The sequence below is a fragment of the Ascidiella aspersa genome, chromosome 9, assembly GCF_963924565.1.
Source record: "Ascidiella aspersa chromosome 9, kaAscAspe10.2, whole genome shotgun sequence".
NCBI lineage: Eukaryota > Metazoa > Chordata > Ascidiacea > Phlebobranchia > Ascidiidae > Ascidiella > Ascidiella aspersa.
The window spans coordinates 24,384,597-24,407,161 of NC_139455.1; the positions used below are offsets into that span (position 1 = coordinate 24,384,597).

The following is a 22,565-nucleotide window of genomic DNA, read 5'->3' on the forward strand; positions in this document are numbered from 1 at the left end:
TTATGTTTATTTCCAGGTTTGCATGAACGTGAACAACAGTGGATCTTGTGAGCCTTTCTGTCCGCCCGAGTTCACGTACGACAACGCCATCCAGCGGTTAAGAAAGAACCCACATTACAAGTTCCACTTCCACGACCAATGCGTCGACGAATGCCCGAGTAAGTGTAGATCAGTGTTTCTTAATCAGGTGAATGGTTCAACCAGGGTGAATATATTATTTGCAAGGGTGAACCAACCAAAAGGAGTGTACTTAAGTCGCTGTTTTAAATGAATAGACTTGACCTAAGTCTTTTACGGAAATGACTTAACTCAAGTGCGCTTAAATCACTATTTTCAAATTACTTTATTTTTAAGTATTTTGGGCAATGAATTTTCTGGGACTTAAATCATTGTGTCAAATACCTTGGGTTGAAATTAAGTGTTTTCATTAATTTTATTAATAAATTTTGGTTATTAATCCTAATATTTTTGCCTAAAACAATATGTTTGCTAGAAGTTGCGTTATTGTTATGTTTTAGTTTAACACTTGCTCATACAAGTAAGATTTCACTAATTTTAATAGTTTTCAAGTTAAATTTTTACAAAAGTGACTTGATTTAAAATTGACTTGCTTTTTTCCACCTGGCGCTATTATCATTTTTTGTAAGGCGAACGTTTTTTTTTTTAACTAAAATAAACCCTTATAACGCGATGCAAAAAGGTGCGCTTTAGGGTTGTATAACGCCTTTAAACTTCAAAACAGCCGAAAATTTGCATTTTTGTATTTTTTAAATAAAGAAACAGAACGCAAGAATTGCTTGGCAAGGTGCAAAGCAGCTAACCCTATAGCTGGGTGGTCCTATACCATACTATAGTCTTTCAGTTACGGCCATTCTCTGCTAAATGCCTGCAACAAGCTTTGATTTTCAAACGACGCCGCTCTTCTGAAGCGTCATCAATGGAGGCATTGTGACGTGACACAAGCGAGGCCAGATAGCAGCTTGTAGACCGCATTCCGGAATCCGACGCCTTGTCTTTTGATTTTTGTGCCTTTCATCTTGACAGATCGCAACTAAACGATGCCAATCGGCTTGTGGTCGACCCTATAAAAGGCGGGACTCGATTACAGGCAAACTTGAAGGGTGTTTGGTGCAAAAATGAGTTTTATTCCAATACGCTATATGTAGAAAAAATTTTGCCTGAAAATTTTCGTCCTCGAATACTGCTAAAAGTGATACTTGTTTTTAATAAATGGAAGAGCTTTAGAAAATGCTTAAATTGATATTTTTAGTTTTTCAGTGCCTTATCAACTTTCCCCCAAAACATTATGTGAAAAGTACTTCATTTAAAAATTGTTTAAGCAAATTTCCAAGTAATACTTTTCTAAATACTTGCTTTAAGACGCATTAACCAATAAAGCTATTTTTGTTTGTTGTTTATTTGAGCTAATAATTTTAAGGTTTTTCCAAAATTAACTTGGTGATTTTAAACTGCTAGTATAACATAAATACAGGCGTTTTAAAAAAAGCTTTAAAAAAGTAACAACGCTTAAAAAAGTGCCCTAATCTTTTATACGGAATGTTATAGTCTTATTTACCCGAGAACACATTGCGACAAATGTGCATTGCTTGACGCATCACGAAAATAGTATCACGAAAAATGTGCATTACGTGAACCATCACGAAAAATGTGCATTGTGTGAACCATTACGAAAAATGTGCATTGGTGAACCATCACGAAGTCTCACAAAAATATTTATCAGAAAATCTCACAAAAAGTGGTGTCACGAAATCTCTTTTCAGCAAACCACGTCACATCAGCAGTTAGGCTTAAGATAAAGTCCTGTGAAATTCCAAAGCATATTGCGCCCATAACCTATTCGGGTCTGTTTATTATCCTAAGGGCCGTGACGCGTGCTTCAGGATTATGACGTGACAAAAGAACAATTTATTTGTTGTTATGACAACAAGCCTCGTGTTTTTTTTTGTTTTTGTACGAACAGCGCCCCAGTGCGGAAGTTTAGTGCTTACTGATTTTTTGTACTAAAGGGTTTTAAGTAACGTTTTTAGATCTTGTGCAATTTTTTATGATTATTTTTAACGAAAAGTACAGTTTTTCATATTTAAATACCATCAGTGTGTGAAATACATAGTTTATTTTTAACTATAGACCACTAACAAGTATCATGAAGTATGACTAGACACACGTCATTTAAACTATTAACTTTAATCGCTAAAAATATCAAAGCGCGCAGCCACGCAATGTTATTTAAACAAAAATAACTTTGGAAATTTGAAATGGTTTTTGGGATATTTTCTGCAAAATATCTCGCTATCCTTATGTTATTTTCCCTGAAATCATTGGCAGACAAACTTTTTTTCTTCGACAACTAATGTAAATAAAATCAAACAAGGTTTGGTCAGTGAAAATCAGTCCTAGTTCGAATAAATATAGATAAAAACAAAAGAATGTTATTAAAACAGAAATAACATCAGTATAAGATAGATATCATTTCCAAACACTTACAAGTGACTAACAAAGCGAGCTCCTACCGCGACAAAGGTAATACCAACTTAAGTAAGGACATCTTTAATGTCAAGGCTCTTCTGCTCAGTGACCTTTGACCGCAAGTAGTAGAATGCTTATAAATTAATTCAGTCAAAAAATACTTACACTGAAATCCGCAAGGTTTGTAGCGATACAAAACAGTTTAGTCACATCTGCTGCATATTTTCTGTTAAAATACATTAGAGCAACGTAAAGGCGTTCAGTAGAGGAAACATCCCTCAATTGCATTTGTTGCGATGAGAAAAAAGATGCTTACGTGACTTAAACACGTTTTCTTTCAAAGGGGCGGCGCACCCAATTAGGTTCCTATTAAGCGCATGCTATCCATCATCTTTAGTTGTCAAAGTGACGGATGTACAGGTATCTATATACGGAGAAAGTATGTTCGTTTGCCACGACTTTTTAGGGAGTTAAAGGGTGTATGTTTTTTATAAGAAATGCTTTACGATTTTTCCTGTCATCCTTAGGTTGTGTTTTAATGGCGGAAATAGCAAATCGCACGCAATGAGAATTAAAGTAAACTTTGCACCAGAAGTATAGTTCTTATAAGAAAAAAAAATGCTTTTTTATATTTTTTTGCCATTTTAATTGTACTTTGCGAATCAGATGCAAAACACAGTCTACGAGATTTTTTTTTGAAAGTTTGCACCTAAAAAATTAATTTAAGCGAATGCGTTATTTATATTATTTTTTAGGCGATTCACCCTTGTGCTTTTGCGTGTTGTATGCAAATACACACCCTGAAGGTATTTTTGTAAAACAAATCGTCAGTTGGGAGTTGGATTTTTGCTCGCCTTCCTAAACGTTTGTTTTTCGAAAAAAAAAAATCGATTTTTTCCGAGCTCAGTAACAAACCGTTCACCTGCCGGATCTATTGTGAGCCATATGCTTGCTGTATTGATCGAGCCCATATGCACGTGTTACCGCAGACGAACGCCATTTTTTTCACCACACCACCCGTTTGCAGTAGCTAACGTGTTGAAAAGTGCTGCCAAAAATATCAGTAAAGGGATTATAGCCGCAATGGGCTAACGGGTGCTTGGAAAAATTACCGATATAGGTTTTCTGCATTGTTTCTACATTGATCGGGTTTGTAAAAATATATAATCACCCTACAATGAATTGACTAGTGTTTTGTCATTTTATCTCAAACGCCAATATATGCATTTTATGGACAATTATGCTCGTAACTATAAAAGTACAGTAGATAAATTATTTTCGAAATATGTATTTAGTTAAGCATAATATTAAGTTGCAAAGCAAAAATAGTCGAGTAGATCGACATCATCTTCGAAATGATGTCGATCCTTTTTGGCTTTGCAATTCATTATCAAGCCACATTGCAGATCCGTGCATATTGTACCCTAGTTAACCATAGTTCCTGGTATCCCTTGAAAATAATTTTTTCCGTTTTTTTTGCGCAAGTTTTCAGATTCAACACAATGGACGAATTTTAAGGATTGTTAAAAACGCAAAAATCTAACCAGTTTCTATATCATCTCAAAAACAGTTCTTTACTTTAATACACTAGTCTGCTATGGATTTCGGTGTACTATGACACGTAAGCCTTAATCGTTGATCAAGCAGCAGCTTCAGAAGGTGCTATTTGTGTGTATCGTACATTGCTTTACTTTAATGTTCAAATTTTTCAGGCAACCTTCTAGTTGAGGAGAATTCCTGCGTGAAATCTTGTCGTAAGAACTGGCACAACGATGGTAGCGGGAAATGTGTTCAGTGTCCAAATAACAACTGCCATAAAGGTAAGACATTTTTCAAGCTTAATCTTGAGTTTTCCGCTTGCTCAACCGAACCATTAACATTATTCTTTGTTGATAGTCCCTATTTGTCATAGATTAATTTGCAAATCAGGTGGCACAGTGTTAAGGACAAATTATATAGATTTCGCACAACCGTGCTTTATCAGGTCATAGTAAAAACATTTTAATTTTATTTTCTACGTTGACCTAATGAAGCAGGATTGTATAAAAGCTTGCCAATACATTTTGTCGTTTAGCAGTCCCGACTGATTTTCAAATATTAACATAAGGATTCCTAAACTTGAATTGCATTTTCGGATGCAAATTCAGTTTCCAATACACGTGTGTTTATCTACTCATTGGTTAACAAAATAGCCATTCCAATTTAAACTGTCTCTCATTCATGTTATCAATTTGAAAGACGCTTAAAAACGGACGCTTCAATATAAACTGACTCTTTTTAATTTTTTACGCCATTGAATTCGCTGCAAGGGCACATGTGCTGTCGCTGAAAATTCAACGGTATATAATAATCCAAATAAACATTTTTTTAGAATATGTTAGTCAAACAATATATTTTTTATCGATTTTCTTGTTGGCTCAAGTTCTAAACACGTAAAGAATCAAAAGCATAGAAACCGTAATTATTGCGTCATTTAGAGTGCGACGGCATCGGATTAGTGGAAGGAACTTTGGCGGATGAGACGACAGTCGACTCGAGGAACGTTGATAGTTTTCGGGGGTGCAACGTCATTAAGGGAAACCTTATCTTCTACTCTTATGTTTTCACCGGGTGAGCTTGCTTTATACGCTTGTAAAAATGCTTTAACAATAATTTACGTAGATAACTAGAGTTTACTGACGTTTAGTGTTTTTTGTGTATTCTTCGTTTGTACTTTTCTATCTATAAATAGATTTTGTGTCCTATATAAACAGATATCGGCGATGGTCTAATGCAGGGGTGTTCAACTCAAACGTGCCGGCGTGCCAATTTTTATCTTCTAATTTCTTCCCGTGCCAAAGTTTAGCAACTATTTTTTTTTAATATTAAAAGCGCTTTTATACAAAAAATAAAAACAGTATAATGTTATAATATCAGAAGTAATTATTTGTTGTCGTAATTGCTGGGATTGTTTTGTATTGTGAATAAACAATTACAATTGGCTGTATAACAAATTTAGCTTTGGCGATTGGCTGTATTTTTGGGGGCTTGCGTGCCATTTTTTATTAGGTCGCGTGCCACATGTTGGACACCCCTGGTATAGAATCCTCCGCAACGCACATTATTTGGGTATGGGTGCGGATTAGCGTTTGGGTTTGGGTGGTTAATGCAAATTGTTAAATAATGAATATAATAATACCTCACCAACCCTCACCCAAACGCACGCTAGCCCAAATATTGTGCGTTGATTTAATAACTGTGGCAGAATTCTAGACCAGCGCCCAGATATATTGTTTCCAGAATAATATAGACTTTTTCTCTTTTTTTCTAGTGATTCGCACACCAACCTTCCGCCTCTGTCAATTCAAAATCTTACAGAGGCTTTCAAAGACGTAAAAGTAATCACTGGTAAGTTATTGTCGAAAAAACGCAACGCTTTCCCTATTTTATTTCGCTTAAATCTATAAAACCCTTTCACCTTATGGCAGGGGTTCTTAAACTGGGGTCCATGGACCCCTTAGGGGTCTGTGAACTAGTTTTAGGGGGTCCGTGAAGGCCAAATTGAAATATTGGTGTATATTTAGGAAGTAATCAATTTTTCTAAGGAAAGAATATAATTAAAAATAAAACGTTTTTGCACTGAATGTCTCTATTTCTATTCTCCTTTTCACATTTTGTGGACTGAAAACTGCAGATTTGTACAGTCTATTTGTATTGTGACGTCATTTTTGAAAAATTCTTGCTTACCGGGGTCCACGCGAAGCAAAAAACAATTTAGGGGTCCGCGGTAAAAAAAGTTTAAGAACCCCTGCCTTTTGGCAACTTTTTTTTGCAAAAATTTCACCTACTCGAAAAACATTGATTTAAACAACATATTTCTGTATAAAGTACTTCATTGGTGTCTTGGCGTCGTCGACCAAACTTTTTGATGTTTTACTGACTACCGGTCAAACACTGGTCGATTATTTTTGTCGGGTTAATGAAAAAAACCTTGAAAATTCTCATAAAAAGTGTCACAATCCACATATTCCCAACAACAGGATTCCTACACATCGTTGCTTGGCCTCCCGAACTTCACGACTTCTCTGTCTTCAAGCACCTGGAAAGAATTGACGGAATGGATCTTTATAAAGATGTGGCCAGTCTTGTGATCCAAGACAGCATCAGTGAAGGACCCTTCTACCTACAAAACGTCAGTTTTTATCTCAAGTAGTCCATTAACTCACAACTTATAATCTCTTCGTATTTGGATTTATCGTGTTAGCTTTTACCTTAAAAATAAACATTTTTGCTAGCTTTTTTTGCGAAATTGCGAACCGCTTCTTTTTAGTGTTTTTTTTTTCAAAAAAGATTAAACCATGTGGTATAACATTAAACCAGGGGTGTCCAACATAAGGCACGACGGGATAAAAAATGGCACGCAAGCCCAAAAGAAATACAGCCAATTGTCAAAAAGCTAAATTTGTTATACAGCCAATTGTGTTAATTCACAATACAAAACAATCCCAGCAATTACGACAACAAACAATTACTTCTGATATTATAACACTATACTATTTTTATGTTTTGTATAAAAGCGCTTTGAATATTAGAAAAATATAGTTGCTAAACTTTGGCACAGGAAGAAGTTATAAGATGTTTGAGTTGGGCACCCCTGCATTAATGTATACGCACGCAATAAGGGCGGAACTGCCGCTTTTTAAGGTCATGTGCTGTTCGTTAAGAATAACTTGCCCTCTTTACTTTGTTAAACCCGGTTCCAGGCAACTTTTATTTTATACTTTTGGTGAGTCAAAAATATCGGATTCATTTTTTATAAAACTGTTTAGAGAACCCAATCATTACCAACGCCTGATTTGTGCATTGAATAACGCAAACACATTTTTATTGTCCGAATAAAATGTCGGTTTCTGAAATATAATGTCGGAACGCAATTAATAATCTGTATCGATTCTGTTCAAAACATCGTGTATATTTATACTAGATGAAAAAAGAAACCAAGGTAATGATAAAAATGGTGCCAAAAAAATAATTTCAAACAAATTAAGTTTTATCAGAGTTATGTGTGGTAAGTATGCGACGTATTTTATTGTTGGTCGTTCGTGTTTTTACCTTATACCATTGAAATTTGGCAATATAAATTTGTGTCTTTAATATAAACAATAAACCATCGAAAACCCCTGTTTTCAGATCACGTCTCTTGGCTTCACGTCGCTGAAGACGATAGCACACGGGAACGTTTATATCGGCTACTGCAGCAACCTCTGCTACGATAGAAGGGTCGACTGGTCGGTGATTATCAAGGCCAAGATCTTTTACGACACATTTCCCGGCGGAGTTATGCTGAGAAAGAACAAGCCGGACGACCAATGTAAGTTCCCTATGGCAGGGTTCTGCAACCTATGGGTCGCCACCAATGCGCGGTCGCCTTAATCTTTTACAGCAGTGTTTCCCAACCTATGGGTCGCGGCCCAAAATCGAGCATCCGTTTGATTTGGTCGGGTCGACTACTGCAGTCGTTCACTTTGTTAGATCTTATGAGATTGGTATTTAAAAAGATTGCTCCAAATTATTTAGAAAACTGTAAGTTAAATACGAAGAGACGACTCATATTTATTAACTACGCACTTATAAGAATGCTGTCTTGAGTTTTACAAGAAAGGCAAGCCAGTAATCATAACAAAAACTTCAGCGCATAGGATTGGGTTGGAAAAACTTAGCTGTTATGCTTACGCCTAGTGTTTGCGTCGCCGCTAAAAACAGGTTCATAAACACTGCTTTATGGGGTCGCTATCACTCACCAGTTCCTGCAGTTTTAATAATTTCATTGCGCTCGTTCTTTAAACGAGAGTAGAAAGTATTTTCATAATTTTTAAACAAGCCGGACGACCAATGTGAGCCATCTATACCAGGGATCTGCAATCAATTCACGATACCGCATTTGCGCCAAAACCGTCTATGGGGTCGCCATTACTCACCAGTTCCGGTGGTTTTAATAATTTCATTGCGTTCGTGGTTTAAACGAGATCAGTGAGTATTGTCTTAATGTTGAAACAAGCGAACGACCAATGTAAGTTCCCTATACCAGTGATCTACAATACATTCACGAGACTTCATTTGCGCCAAAAACGCCATCATAAGCTCTACTTAAAATCTTATGGAAATATAATCGAGTAATTCTGTTGATATTCTTATTAACCCGAGTAATTGTTTTTTTTAGGAAAAATGGAATAAAAAAATGTAGTATTTATATTTTATAGTGGCTGCATTGTGGTCTGGATAAACGAAGATACTAGATTTGATTAAAATATCAGTTCGTGGCCAATGGCTTACTACAGCAGTCTACAACCTTAGGGTCGTTCCTAATGTTTGGTCGCCATAACGTTTTGTGGGTCTTCATAACTCACCAATTCCTGCAGTTTTGCGATTGTGCTTGTGGTTCTAACGGACGTAATGAGTATATTAGATATGTTAAAAGAAACAAAAAAGATCGTGTTTGATTTGTGAACTTTAAATCCATGTGCAAAACTATATACTCAACAAAAAAGTACTTAAATTCTTGACATTTTGATTTCCGGAAAAAAACGACTGACGGTGTTTTCGTTATTCTATCTCTTGCATTTCAATGACCTGATTTCCACATCACATTAAATATTTCTCTAAACCTTTATGAGCCAAGGGTGGGTATTGATGTCAATTGTGGTAAAAGTACTCAAATGGGCTGGTCGATGCAAATTAGCTATAGCTCTAAACGTGATGGGACACTAAGGGTTGAAACACAAGTTTTTTTTTTAAGTGTGGGTTGAAAATATCTATAAGCCCTCGGGTGGAATCTCAAATTGTTTTCAACGCACTCGGAAAAGCTCTGGACTAGTTTATAACTTGAGCATAACCAATCGCTTGTGTTATTTATTAACAGCATTACTTATTGAAAAACAAACTATAAGGTCTCATGTAAATGCTGATTTCATTTTATTCGAATTAGGTTCGGTCGGGGGACATTAAGAATTGGAAACACAAGTTTTCAAAAAGCGTGGGTTGAAAATATCTAATAAGCCCTTAAGGTGGAATCTCAAATTGTTTCCAACGCACTCGGAAAAGCAAGTTTCTTCCGAGAACGGAAATTTGATAAAGGCGCCCGAAATCGTGTCAGCCCACCGCAGTTCTCAAGCCGAACAACAATTAAGATAACCGCAAGCTTATCAGGGGCAGCTATAGTTTGCCAAATCGCTAATGGACTCGGCCTTTTCAGCTCATCTCTGCCATCTTTTCCCGCTATACGATGACATCAGGGAAAAATGCGGCCCTGAGATTTATGCGAAAGGGCGGAAATAAAACGCTTTTTTTTTTTTTTTTTTTTGGTCAAATCAAACTCTTTATTTTATCAAATAAGGATTTTTTTAACTAATTGTTTTTAATATTTTCAACTAATTTTTTTAGGTAATTCCTAAAAGGATGATGTTTTAACTAATTATTTAAAAAAAATTTTAACCAACAAATTCGTTAGGTTATATTCTTTGACTTCGTGGTTTTAAACTTTTTTGTCCCAAAAAGTGCTGTTGAAAGTCGATTTATTTTTAACAAGTTTTATTTTTGAGATTTGTAATTTTTTAATGTTTTTTTTTGTTCCAAAATGTGCTGTTAATTCGGCTTGGGCCTTGGACGAGTGAACCGAAAAAAAACTTTAAACTTAGTCAAACTTTCTTTAGAATAACACAATCTGCCTGACGATTTTGGTTGCACGTCAATAATAACCATTAAACTTAATACAGCAGTTTAATTTTTATTTTAAACTTACTATTTCATCACAGGCTTGAATGAAACGTGTTCGGCTGAGTGTAAGAACGGATGCTGGGGAGCTGGACCCTCACAATGCGTGGCTTGCAATAACTTCAGCCACAAGGAACAATGCATTCCGTCCTGCCTCTATAACCTCGGAATCTACGAAGTGCCTGGAAGTAAGTGCTCGTGTTAAAAAAATTGATATATACAGACTGTTGCAAATACCTTGTTGTGTATTGTAAATCAGGTGGCACTATTATAAGGACACCTTTTTAGAGTATGAGGCCACTGTTTAAAGTTATATTTCAATTTTTTAACTAAAACAGCTTTGTTTTTTTTATTGCACATTAACTGGCATTGTTAAAAGCAAAATTATTTTAAACAAGTGCAATTGATAAAACTACATTTTTTTATTATTTTTTTCAATAAAATAGCTTTGTTATTTATTTTATATCGCGTTACTTTATTAAAAGCTAATATATTTTTGCTCGTTGTTCTTCGTAAAATCATTTTAAATTTCTCGGGAGAATAATGGTTGGATATTTTAGTTAGACGTAAAGCCAATATCAAGAACCAATTTTTGTTTGTTTTGTTCTTCTTTAGAGATTCAACAAATACATATGTAGTACGAAGGCGTATTTAGAATTCAAGGATTACATAAAAAAAAAGTAAAAAAATGAAGAATTAAAAAAGCAAACTCGACCTATTTGGCTTTGCAATTTATTATCAAGCTAAAAAAGCAAACGTATGTAAAGAAGCGAAATATGAGTCAACCATCCGTTTCGTTTGGTTTGCGGTTACGAAAAATTGGTTTCTTAAAAAAAACGCACAAAAACGTCAAAGTCGCATTCCGATGTTAAGGCAGTGGCCTTGAGGTGAACCGACTTTGCGCGAATTACGTAAAAGCGACGCTCAATAGCCTCAGATCTCGTTCAACGGATTTAGATCCGAACCAGCGATAGGCCAACCGCAGCGTCCGAGCGGATTAGCTAGTGGGTGCAAATAAACAACAGAAAACAAAGAAACGGAACCGCTGTGGCTTCCCTATAGAGGCGAGTTATTGGTCGAGAGAATTTTTTTTGGCATGTTTGGCCGATATCGCTGACAGCCGTCAAAACGTGCTTTTTGACGCTTCGAGATAACTGCTGGATCGCGAAAACTTTCACGCTGTTAACATGCTCGATTATTTGACAGTATTTTTTGTTTGAAATAGTCAAGGTCTTTACTTTTTATACTTTCAGCTTGAAAACTTTCGCGTGTTCTATTAAATTACCCTTTTCTTCGACGAATAAATGCGTTATTAGTATAATTTATTACTAAACTAATTCAAAAATTCAAAACGGGAGTTTACATTAATTATTTTACAAAGCTACGACTAAATTTTTCGAATCCATCTTTGTTTTCTTCAAACGACTTTGCCAGTTTTTAAATTTGCTGAAAACTCGAAATTCCAAAAGAAGGTATTTTTACAGGCCTAGAACTTTTAAGTGCATAGAATAGTTTTGAAAAATCAATGTCTCGAATTTACAAAATATATTTTGGGCTCTTTAGTGCAGAGAATAATGAATCAGAAAAAAATAAAGTTCTGATTTTTAGACCTTTTTCAATAATTTAGTTACTCAAGCAGTTTATTCAACACCATCGACTTATTTATTTTGCTTTATTTTCGCCGTGAAAAAGCAGCCGGCTAATACAAAGTGGCCGTAAAACTATGAACAGTAAGGTCACGAAATAAAACGGCGCTCTTAAAATCGTCGAAAGCCTCCGAATTTTATTTGTTTACTATTGGCAGTAATTGTGGCTTGACCTCGCCAAAGCCGATGTCCAACGGAGAACAAACGGTCTACTATGACGTCACAATCTGCCTTTGTGTGACAGTCGCGTCTGGGTAGTGCGTCAACGGTTTTTAAGGATTCGTTTTTTCTTGTTCTGTAGCGATCGCGATTTGACAGATTGTCGGATTAAATTTATTGGATTCAGCCGCAGGTTGACTACCAAGGAATGTTTTTTTTTTCGCGTAATTTAAAAAAAATTCAGGATGCGCTGTGCGATAAAAAGTGAATGGCGTCTTTGACAGGCAGAACTATCTAGCTCCGGTATAAGCGCTCTCCCTTAACTCCCTTAATCCTTAATTTGTTCAAATTGCAATTTTTTCTACATTTTCATAAATTTGAAGCGTAAAAAGGGTTGACATCTTATCGGATTAATTTTATTGGTTTTGACTTCGTTTTCTTTAGTTTTCATTTGAGCATTTTTGCCAGCCTTTTATTGCGATGCAGCGCGATAAAGTGAATGGCACGGTGACAGGCATAACTATCTTAACACGCCAATCATTTCCTGGAAAAGCATAACTACCCAACCACGTTGTACGCTGTTTTTTACCTTCAAATCCCGACAGCATATTTTATACTTTCGTTGTACTATAGATTTATTTATATTGTTGGGAGTGATTTTATTGGATTTAAAATCCCGTTAAAACCGGTTGAAATTTTATAATTTGATTTATTTCGAGCCCAAGCAAATTATGTCCTAATAACTTGGTAAAATTACCTCTTAAAGTTTTAATATCATCTATTTTTCTTGCTTTGAAGATGGTAATGACGTCATATTAGATAGGATCTTCTTGCAAAACTTTTTGTCCAGTGTATCATGGGTGAAAAGAAGACAAGTATCATACATCTCTTGTTAAATTCGTAACATTAGTAAATCCTGAACTCCCAAACCCGTTTTTTAACCAGGGTTTCCTAAAATTGGGGGTACATGGACTAGTTTTAAAGGGTCCATAAGGTTTAAATTGAAACCTAATAGTGCATAACAACTTAAGACGAAATGATTCCTTTTACAAAAGTGTAAATACTTACAAAAACGCTTTACTCCCTCCTTTAATAATGTTAGACTAGATTTTAATTTTACATTTACGTGTGTTCGACTGGAAACAATAGGCACTGAGTCATTTCTAAAGTGACCCCGAATAACCCTCAACCGTTGCCATGTGCGCAGAGACAGAGTGCGCATCGTGCGACTCTCAGTGCAAGTTCAGCTGCTTCGGTCCAGGTCCTGGCAACTGCAGTGAGTGTAGGAACTTGATGCACAACGGTGAATGTGTGGAGAGATGCCCTGAAAACCTGTGGCCTGACACTGTTACCGGGATGTGCCAGAAATGCCACAACAGCTGCGCAATACACGGTGGAGAGGACCGACTGTGAGTATTTACTATAGTGTTTATTAACCGGGGCTTTGTAGGGCCTCTTTCAATTTGGTGCGTAAAAAAGCAAAAAATATAAAATTAAAAGGTACCGTCTAAAAATTATGCTTAACGCACTATATTTGGGTTAGGGTTAGCGTTTGGGTGTGAGTTGGTCAAGTATTATAATTAATAGAAATGCTTGACCCACCCAAACCCAAACGCTAATCCGCACCCAAACCCAAATAATGTGCGTTGCGGTAGGATTCGAATGAGCATAAATTGTAGACGGTACCTTTTTTTGCGTTACTTTCTACGTATTAACACGAAAGAGCCACCTTTGTTGGGCACCTGTTAGTAGTCTAACAAGTAAGAATTGCACTTCTGTTGTTATTTCGGGCCACGTTAACCTTCTGTTTTAAGGTGTTTAAAGTCGGGGTTTTTAAAAGTTTTGCCCAACACTTAAGTCAAAACATGTCATTTAGAAAGAGTGGCTTTAGTGCACTTAAGTCAAGTCATTGACCAAATTCATTACAGAACTGCCTCAAACAGACCAAATATCAGAACGTCGCTTCCAGCCCACAAGCTGATGGCGTGATTTGATGATTACAGGCATGACGTACTAACTTATGACGTCATTCGTAGGTGCTCGTGGCCAAAAAATCTTAAGGTGTTTTGCAACGGATACGCTCAAAATTCTCCAAAAGTCTCTTTTAAAAATAGTTGCTTTTCCTAAAAAAAACAAACCTACAAAAACAGGTGTATGCCAAATGTGAGGGTCCTTTTTTAAAAAAAGTTTGTTGATCCCTGATGTATAACAAACAAATTGTTTATGCTGGGTCTGACAAAATCTAGAATACTTAGCCACCTTTTTGATTGAAGGGTATTTATTTTTTGCTCACACAACTATTATTACTAACCGTCACGTATCACTAGTGGAATTAAGCCGAGCATAGTCGGTTAAGGCGCTTGACCCACTTTAGGTAAAAACAAAGTCAGCGACGCTTTTGTCACTCAAACACGGGCGCAATATAAACTTGCGAAAATAAAGACTATTTTTCGCGATAAGAAATGAACGTCTGGAAAATAAATCCGTCTTGGAATCGCCCATCCTGTAAATAAGTCTGTCTCGTAGGATTAACTTTTTCAAAACTGACCAATTGAAGGGCATTTCGCCGTACCTGGTGTAGGCCTGGCTAAGTGAAAATAAACATTTCCTGGAAAGCATTGGATAAGTTCAGCAAAAGCTGAAAACAGAGGATTTGCTGGAACTAAATATAAACAACAAATAAAAACACGAGGACAACATATAAAATTGTTTAGAAAAGTGAATCAAACGTTAATTACTGCTCGTTAATTACAAAACAAAAGTGTGGCAGTAAATAACTCGACATCAAAGGCAATGTACTCAGCTACATAAAAACATAATATTATTTTTTAACAACAAATCAGTACACACTATAAATTAGTGTTGTATACAAGTCATCCTGACCTAAAGTGACTTAAGTCCCAATCAAGTCAATTCCAAAATAACTTAAGTCCAAGTCAACGATTTGTGAATTAATAACAATTCCCAGTCCAGTCAAGTCCAAGTAAAGTCATCGGAATCTTAAAATAAATTTTAAGCTAAAATATTCCACACAGCAAACACGAGCAAACTTCAAGTAACTCTTTTCACGTCTCAAAAATTAAGGCAAACAAACTTTTTTACGACTAAAACACTTAAGATTAATGAACGTCAGTCGCCTAAATGACTGAAGTCCAATGAAGTCATTCGTCACAGTGTCTTAAGTCAAGTTAAGTCATTTAAAAACAGTGACTTAAGTGCACTTAAGTCAAGTCATTGACTTAGTCATCACTACACTGCCGAAAACAAACCAAACATAACAAAGCAGTTTCCATCCCACAAGCTGATCACGGAATCTGCCAATCCAAGGCATGACGTAATAGCTTATGACGTCATTCGCAGGTGTTCGGGGCCGAACAACACGTTGGGCGAGGGCGGATGCAACTTCTGCGACTTTGTGAAGACGACCACCACATTGGACCAATACCAATGCCTCCCTCTGGGGCAGAACAAGTGCCCGGATTCGTATTACCAGCTCAAGAGGAGACCCACCGACTCTGCACATGCTGTAAGATTGTGTTGAGGTTTTCTTACAATTTCGGTAAAAGAAGTGTAAAGTATTCGATATTATCACTTTGTGACTCGTTTAAAGGTGAAGTGTTGATTTTTTTCACTACAGCGGAATTTCTGGCTGTAATATGAAGTTTTTTGCTAGGACAGTTTCCATTTCCATTTAAAAGCTTTAATATTACAGAAGGAATTTCAAGTCGTAAATTAGAAATTGTTATAAATGCTGTGTGGTTTAGTTAAAGATCATCTTGTAGGATTTGTTATTTCTCAGTTTAGTTTAAATGTTTGAGTTTTTAAATTTGTATGATAGAGATATGATTGATAGACTGACGATTTTACTTTATTCACCAATTTAAAATTGTCTTCTGACCTGTGCCTAATTAAAATGCCCTCTGAAAACTTGGGCTCAGGAGTCGGTTAAAACAACGAGTCCGACTACTGAGTCCGACAACTCCCAAATGTGCAATTTCGTCGAGTCCCGAGTTCGGCTCCGACTCTACAATACCTGGTTGGAACATATTTAACGATATGCTATTCAAAAAATCCGGTGCTTTTGCAAACTATTTTGAAACTTGGTATACTTTGCGCATAGTTATAGTAAATGATTTCAATTCATGAAACGTTTTTATTTGCAGACTTGCATGCCTTGCTTCACCGGATGTCGCAACTGCTCCGGATTTAGAAAAGAAGACTGCTTCCACCACGTCGGGTAAATTACTCACCCTCTTGACGTTTTTAACTGTTTAAATAATAAAAAAACATTATATTTAGGGCTATGTATTAGAAAAATAATAATAATTTGCCAAGATGGATTTTAATTTAATTTTTTTATACTTTCCTAACGAGTTATTATGGTTGGAATTTTAAATTAATTTCATGGTAAATCCAAATGCGTTTTATAAAAGATTAAGCTAAGATACGTCATTCTTACAAAATGTTGTTTTGGGATTTTAAGTGTTCCATGCGGAATATATGAAATGTTAAACTTGTCTAACTAAACAAAATAAAGAAAAACTAAAATTCTAGTAAATGAACGATGGACAATTCTGTGCGCGAAATAACCAACCAAACATTGCCTGGTTGAAAAATAACTACAGGAAAAAATAAATAACTGTTTTCAAACCAAATGGGTTTTATTTTTTTTCTCCAATGAGTTGGTGCTACCTTACGATACTATTATTATACAACAATATGAACAATGCAAATATACTAATAAAAAACAAACACGCGATTTTAAATTAATACAACGCCATTTTTATATGTATTATTATAGACTTTGACGAACAAATTAAATTGATTTTTAATTTGAATTGATATTTTAAAGTTATAAAGGCTACTACGAAAAACCAAAAAAAAATTAGGAAAAAAAAGTCAATTTAGTGAACTGAATGCATTTTAAAATGCGAAAATAACTAAACCAAAAGAACAGATCATTCAATATTTTTCCGTCACTTTTACTACAGCGACCCTGACCTGGTGCCGATCCTGGTTCCAGTGGTCCTACTTGCCCTGGCTGCCCTGGCCGTGTTCCTGGTGTGCCACTACAGAAGGAAGCAAACCCTTAAGAAACGACAGCGTTCCATGCGAGTGCTCGGTATCGACCCTGTAAGTTTGCCACCTTATGTAAGGGTAATGGAGATGTGGGCTTGTAGCGACCCTGTAAATGTAAATTCTAGCAATGCGTAAATGCGTACTTGGTAAACTAAATAAAATGTTGGTGTTTTTACAGTACGTTGTTCACAATACTGAATTCTCAAGCGAACAAATACGTTCAACTTGATAATAATTTTCTGTTAAAATTCTACTTTGATATTATAAATGTCTAATATCACATGTAGATTTACTTTTAACCTTATATGTTTACTTTAGGCAATTATTTCTTAAATAAACCTCAAATTGTTGAACCGCTGTTATTTCGCAAATTTCCGACTCATATATTCATCAGGTTATCATTAATTTTACGCAACTTGATTGATAGATTTTTAATTTTCCAGCAATCCCCTGAGGAACAATACGCAGACCCCAAAATAATATCTCATTTTGACACGCAAAGTCGTTTTTTTATTATTTTTGTTGTTTAAAAAAGGGCACAACCAACAACAAAACGCGACAGTTATTCTCCAGGCTAAAAAGCACACCTTAAGTTTAAGCTTGTAGCGCATTTGATTATTATTAATTTTATAAATCTTAATATTTTTATATTCTTTTCCAGCAATCCCCCGAGGAACAATACGCCGACCCCAGGGCCCGATTAATGGAACCCATGACCCCCAGCGGGGTTGCCCCAAATCAGGCCCAACTCAGGATTGTCAAGGTAGGTGGAAAATGGTTAAATTTTAAAAGTTTTGAAAAAATTTTAACACTAGGCTGCCCACTTTATTTATTTCAGCCAAATCTGCAAAAAAGTTGGAATGTTTCGAACAAATTTTAGGAATGGATTTCATTTCTTACAAAAACAAATGAGTGGTTTTGAATTATTTTAAACGCGAGGGGCCACACTCTATATTTATTTCAGCTTAATCCGCCTCCTTAAATTAGGTCTAACAAAAAAAATTTACGAATTGATTTTTCTTTTTTTTTCAGGATGCCTATATAAACGGTATAAAAGCAAAACTAAACAATTATTTGTTTGCTTGCGCCAATATGGGTTATACTTTTATTCGCAAATAAGATTGACAATTGTTTTGGGAATACAAAAATTACACATTTTCGCAAACAATATAATAGATGGGGTTGATGTTGTATAATTTTCGCTTTTTTTTCAGGAGGCCGAATTGAGAATTGGAAAGATCTTGGGATCCGGAGCTTTCGGGACTGTACATAAAGGTAAACAAGGATTTTAAAATATATTTCAATAAACTTATTTTTTTAATTTCGTTTGTTGTAAAGTAGCCAAGCATTCTTTTAAATGGCAAGGTAAAAATGGTTTAATGACATGGTTAGAAGAAAAAAAGAAGAGTTTTGAAATCGGAAACAACTCATTTTGCAATATTTTGCAAACTTTTAAACGCCTGTTAAAACTTTGCTCAGATCGTAACCATATGCACTTTATGCAGTGTTTTTTTTAAGGTGTTTTGGGGAAATTTCTCCAGCGGTTTCCCAAATTTTGGACTTGCAACTTTTTGGTATTTAAATGAAACACTTGCGGTCTCTTAAAACTACTTAGCCGTCACCCAAACCAAACCTTCAAAAAAAACCTGACCATATGTATAGTAACATTAACTATTACTCATAGGTTACTGGATTCCCGACTTAGCGCCTCGTGAGCGAGTCAAGGTTCCAGTCGCCATTAAAGTGCTCAGAGATGAATCCTCACAAGTGGCAAGCAATGAGATTCTGGATGTAAGTGTATAAATAAAAAAACAAAGGCCCGAATTTTATTTAGTTTATTGTATTTTTTTCTTTTTGCTATTTTTTTAAAGTTAGGGTGTTTAATTTAAATGTAGTTTTTTTATTTAATTTAAATGTAAAAACATTATTTTAACATTTATTTTAAAAAATATTCAAAAATTGTCCCTTTTTAAACGATAAAAAATATTTTTTCCAGTTATTAATTTCCAGTTTTACCAAAAAATTGTACATTCACAGGAAGCGTTCGTGATGGCTTCATGTGAGCACCCTAACCTCGTTAGACTTCTCGGGATAAGCTTGTCTCACCAGATCATGCTCATCACGCAGCTCATGCCGCTCGGTAACCTTCTAGAGTACGTGAGAGACAACAAGGACAACATTGGATCACAGCATTTGCTCAATTGGTGCCTTCAGATCACCAAGGTATGTTGAGTGGCGTATATACGTAGATTAGAAACACAAAGGCAGGTGGTAAAATATTTATGAAAAGCTTCATTTGGCTCTTAACACACAGCCAATGACTCACTGTTTTTTAATGACTTCACTTGACTGAAGTGCACTTAAGTCACGGTTTTAAAAGACTTTACCTAATTGCAATAAGTCACTGTTTATAAATCACTTGACTTGACTGTTGCTCAACTGGTGCCTGTAAATTACCAAGGTGAGTTGTGTGACTTATAACGTTGATGAGAAACACATAAAGGCAGGTGGTAAAATATTTGACATCTTACATCATTTGACTCTGTATGTACAGTCAATGACTTAACTTTTGCACTAAGTCACTGTTTTGACTTGACTTAACTTAAGTTTCCTTTTAACCTAAGTCACTATTTTTATATGGCTTGACTTACATTTACTCTAGTCACTGTATTAAACGACTTAACTTAATTGCAATTAAGTAACTGTTTTTAAATGACTTGACTTGACTTAAGTTATTTGCACTAATGAGTTTAGTCATTGTGCTATATAGCATAATTTTGTTTAAAAAAATGGGGCTATTGAGCTTAATTTTGGCACGTAAAATAACTAGCTAGTATATGCGTTAATAATTGGACGAGAATAATAATTTTATTAGTACAAGGTTTCATTTTTATACCAATTACTTGACTTGGAATAAACTTGCTCTTATATTGATTTAAGTGGACTTGGCTTGTTTTGTTTGCAATAGACTTGACTTAATCAAAAGTTATTTCTGAAATGAATTGACCTGGACTTGCTTACAACATTGTATATCGTCTAAAGCAGTGGTTCTCAACCTTTTTTTTCACTGCGTACCACCTCGAGCTTCTATGATCTTGTTGCGTACCAACAAAATGTCGAAAAACTCAACTTTACTCAAAATGTATATAGGATTATTAACAGGGGTGAATTAGCTAATTAGTTAGCCTGGAAATTTCAAAACAAATGCGGCCCACCTCAATAAAGTTTCTATTTTTCAACTTGCAAGATACTGGTCAAGTTTTGTAATTGTTTGTTGTTTTGCTATGATGTCATAAAAGAAATTTGCATAGATGTTCCAGAAAGATAATAATAGTTCCTATCGTTAAAGAAGCATAAAAAATTTAACTGTACAATCATTACGATGAATGTATAGTTTACAATAAAAAAAATGCTTAACCCTTTAGTAAAACTGTAATTTTACTTCAAAACATACTGCGTACAGCGTACCACCCAAAATGACTTCGTGTACAACTAGTGGTACGCGTACCACAGGTTGAGAACCACTGGTCTAAAATAATCGTCTTTCAGTTTTTAACTATCCCTCAACTATTTAGTGAACTTAACATGCTTTGCTAATCGAAAAAGTTTGATTTGATATTAATCCCAATCCACATACTCTGTTACTATATGATTTATAAAGTCTTCAGTAAAAACAAACAACTCTTATACTTGCAGGGAATGCGTTACTTATCTGAGGAGAAGCACTTGGTACACCGAGACCTTGCAGCCCGCAATGTTCTCGTTAAGTCGCCAAATCACGTCAGAATCACTGATTTCGGACTCGCCAAGTTGCTCGATGTCAATGAAGATGCATACAAGTGAGTATAGTACTGTATATCTTTTCACTAGGGTAACCAGATGGCCAGATATAAAGACTGGTTGTATTGAATTCTCGACAAGTTTTGGCACAACCGTGCTTCATCAGGTCAAAGTAGAAACGGACTAATATACATGTAGTATCAGTATACTCGTCTATCTTTGTAAATGGCTGTATTTGTCTTATTCTTAATAGGGTATTCAGGTGGCGCTATATAAAGACAAATTCATTGAAATCTCGACAAGCTTTTCCACAACCGTGCTTCGTCAGAATCTTCTACTTTGACCCGATTAAGCACGGTTGTGAGAAAGCTTGTCGGGAATTAAATACAATTTGTCTTTATCTGGTGCCACCTGATTTTGCTAGTCAGAATTAAACAAATACAGCCATTTACAAAGATCTCTTGAATCAGTTAAGGCAATTAGCGGTGTTAACTTATTCCAGGTCGTAATCGTTAAGGTTTTCGTCCGATCTTTTGAATTGTATTGATGCAGATTTGATAGTTCACCATGGTTGGCAAATTACTGCCGTTTTTTAACTCCGGGATATATTTTAGTTATGTAGGAGAATAGTTAAATGGAATTAACTTGGTTTTATAACGCTGCAATTTATACTCCAAGCAAATTGCCCAATTTCCTTTTTAGTGTGGTTTGGCATCATTGCCTTAAGTTTATCTATTTCTGTTAGGCCTTAGAAAAATTAGAAATGGTACTATACCATTCCAGAAATTATAGAAAGGGTAAATACTCTTCCAGAAATTATAGAAAGGGTAAATACCCTTCCAGAAATGTTAAAAAGGGTAAATATCCTTCCAGATATGTTAGAAAAGGTAATATGCCCTCACGATGAAGTTTCGAAAGGGTAATATAACCCTTTTACCTGAAAAAAGACCAAGATTTATAAAATTGAACAAAACTATAACCAACGAAAGGTATTAAACAGGTACAGTCATGCGCCCGTAAAATTGGTGATTTCAGCAATTTCGCAAAAACTGACTTTCTTAAAACTTAAGCTCGCGCCGAAAAACGACCTTGTTTCAATTTAATGACCAAGCAACTCAAACAAATCGTTTTTATTCGTTCTTTCTTCAGGGCTGAAGGCGGCAAAATGCCCATCAAGTGGCTGGCCCTGGAATCAATCCAGCATCGCATTTTCACCCAAAAGAGCGACGTTTGGAGTTTTGGTAAGTCGTTAAATAAAAGCTACTCGTCGTTAAAAGTCGCTTAACGATCGCCGAAGCGGTCCAAGCGTCACTGCATTGTGCTCATTTGTTGGTTTTGTCATACGTTTCCAGCCAGGGGACTAAACTACTACGGTGTGGTAATTTTTTGTGACGTTGTTGGACGTCATTTTAACTTTAAGTTTGTCAAAGTGTGAAAAAAACATACGTTGGGTCATTTTGAACTGTTGTCTGACACAGGGTTTTTTTAAGGTTTGGTTTGGGTGACCGCTAAATAGTTTTAAGAGACAGCAAGTGTTTCATTTAAATACCAAAAAGTTGCAAGTCCAAAATTTGGGAAACCGCTGAAGAAATTTGCAAAACACCTTAAAAAAAACTGGTCTGACAAATTTTCTCCCTAATTATATTAAATAGAAATACTAAAGCA

The 22,565-nt window shown here is 35.5% G+C and overlaps 1 protein-coding gene across 1 annotated transcript in view; it reads left to right on the forward strand.

Moving 5' to 3' along the window:
* The window catches only part of LOC146134558 (epidermal growth factor receptor-like), an 87,713-nt gene that overhangs the window by 53,093 nt on the left and 12,055 nt on the right, over window positions 1-22,565 (forward strand). The window contains exons 6-22 of the mRNA XM_083397533.1: window positions 17-158; window positions 4,200-4,307; window positions 4,965-5,097; window positions 5,798-5,874; window positions 6,507-6,658; window positions 7,657-7,837; window positions 10,278-10,424; window positions 13,249-13,450; window positions 15,402-15,567; window positions 16,205-16,278; window positions 17,033-17,174; window positions 17,782-17,883; window positions 18,335-18,395; window positions 18,805-18,911; window positions 19,158-19,343; window positions 20,817-20,959; window positions 22,050-22,141. Coding sequence (XP_083253659.1) covers window positions 17-158; window positions 4,200-4,307; window positions 4,965-5,097; window positions 5,798-5,874; window positions 6,507-6,658; window positions 7,657-7,837; window positions 10,278-10,424; window positions 13,249-13,450; window positions 15,402-15,567; window positions 16,205-16,278; window positions 17,033-17,174; window positions 17,782-17,883; window positions 18,335-18,395; window positions 18,805-18,911; window positions 19,158-19,343; window positions 20,817-20,959; window positions 22,050-22,141 — 2,215 coding nt within the window. The remainder of the gene's footprint in view (window positions 1-16; window positions 159-4,199; window positions 4,308-4,964; window positions 5,098-5,797; window positions 5,875-6,506; window positions 6,659-7,656; window positions 7,838-10,277; window positions 10,425-13,248; window positions 13,451-15,401; window positions 15,568-16,204; window positions 16,279-17,032; window positions 17,175-17,781; window positions 17,884-18,334; window positions 18,396-18,804; window positions 18,912-19,157; window positions 19,344-20,816; window positions 20,960-22,049; window positions 22,142-22,565) is intronic.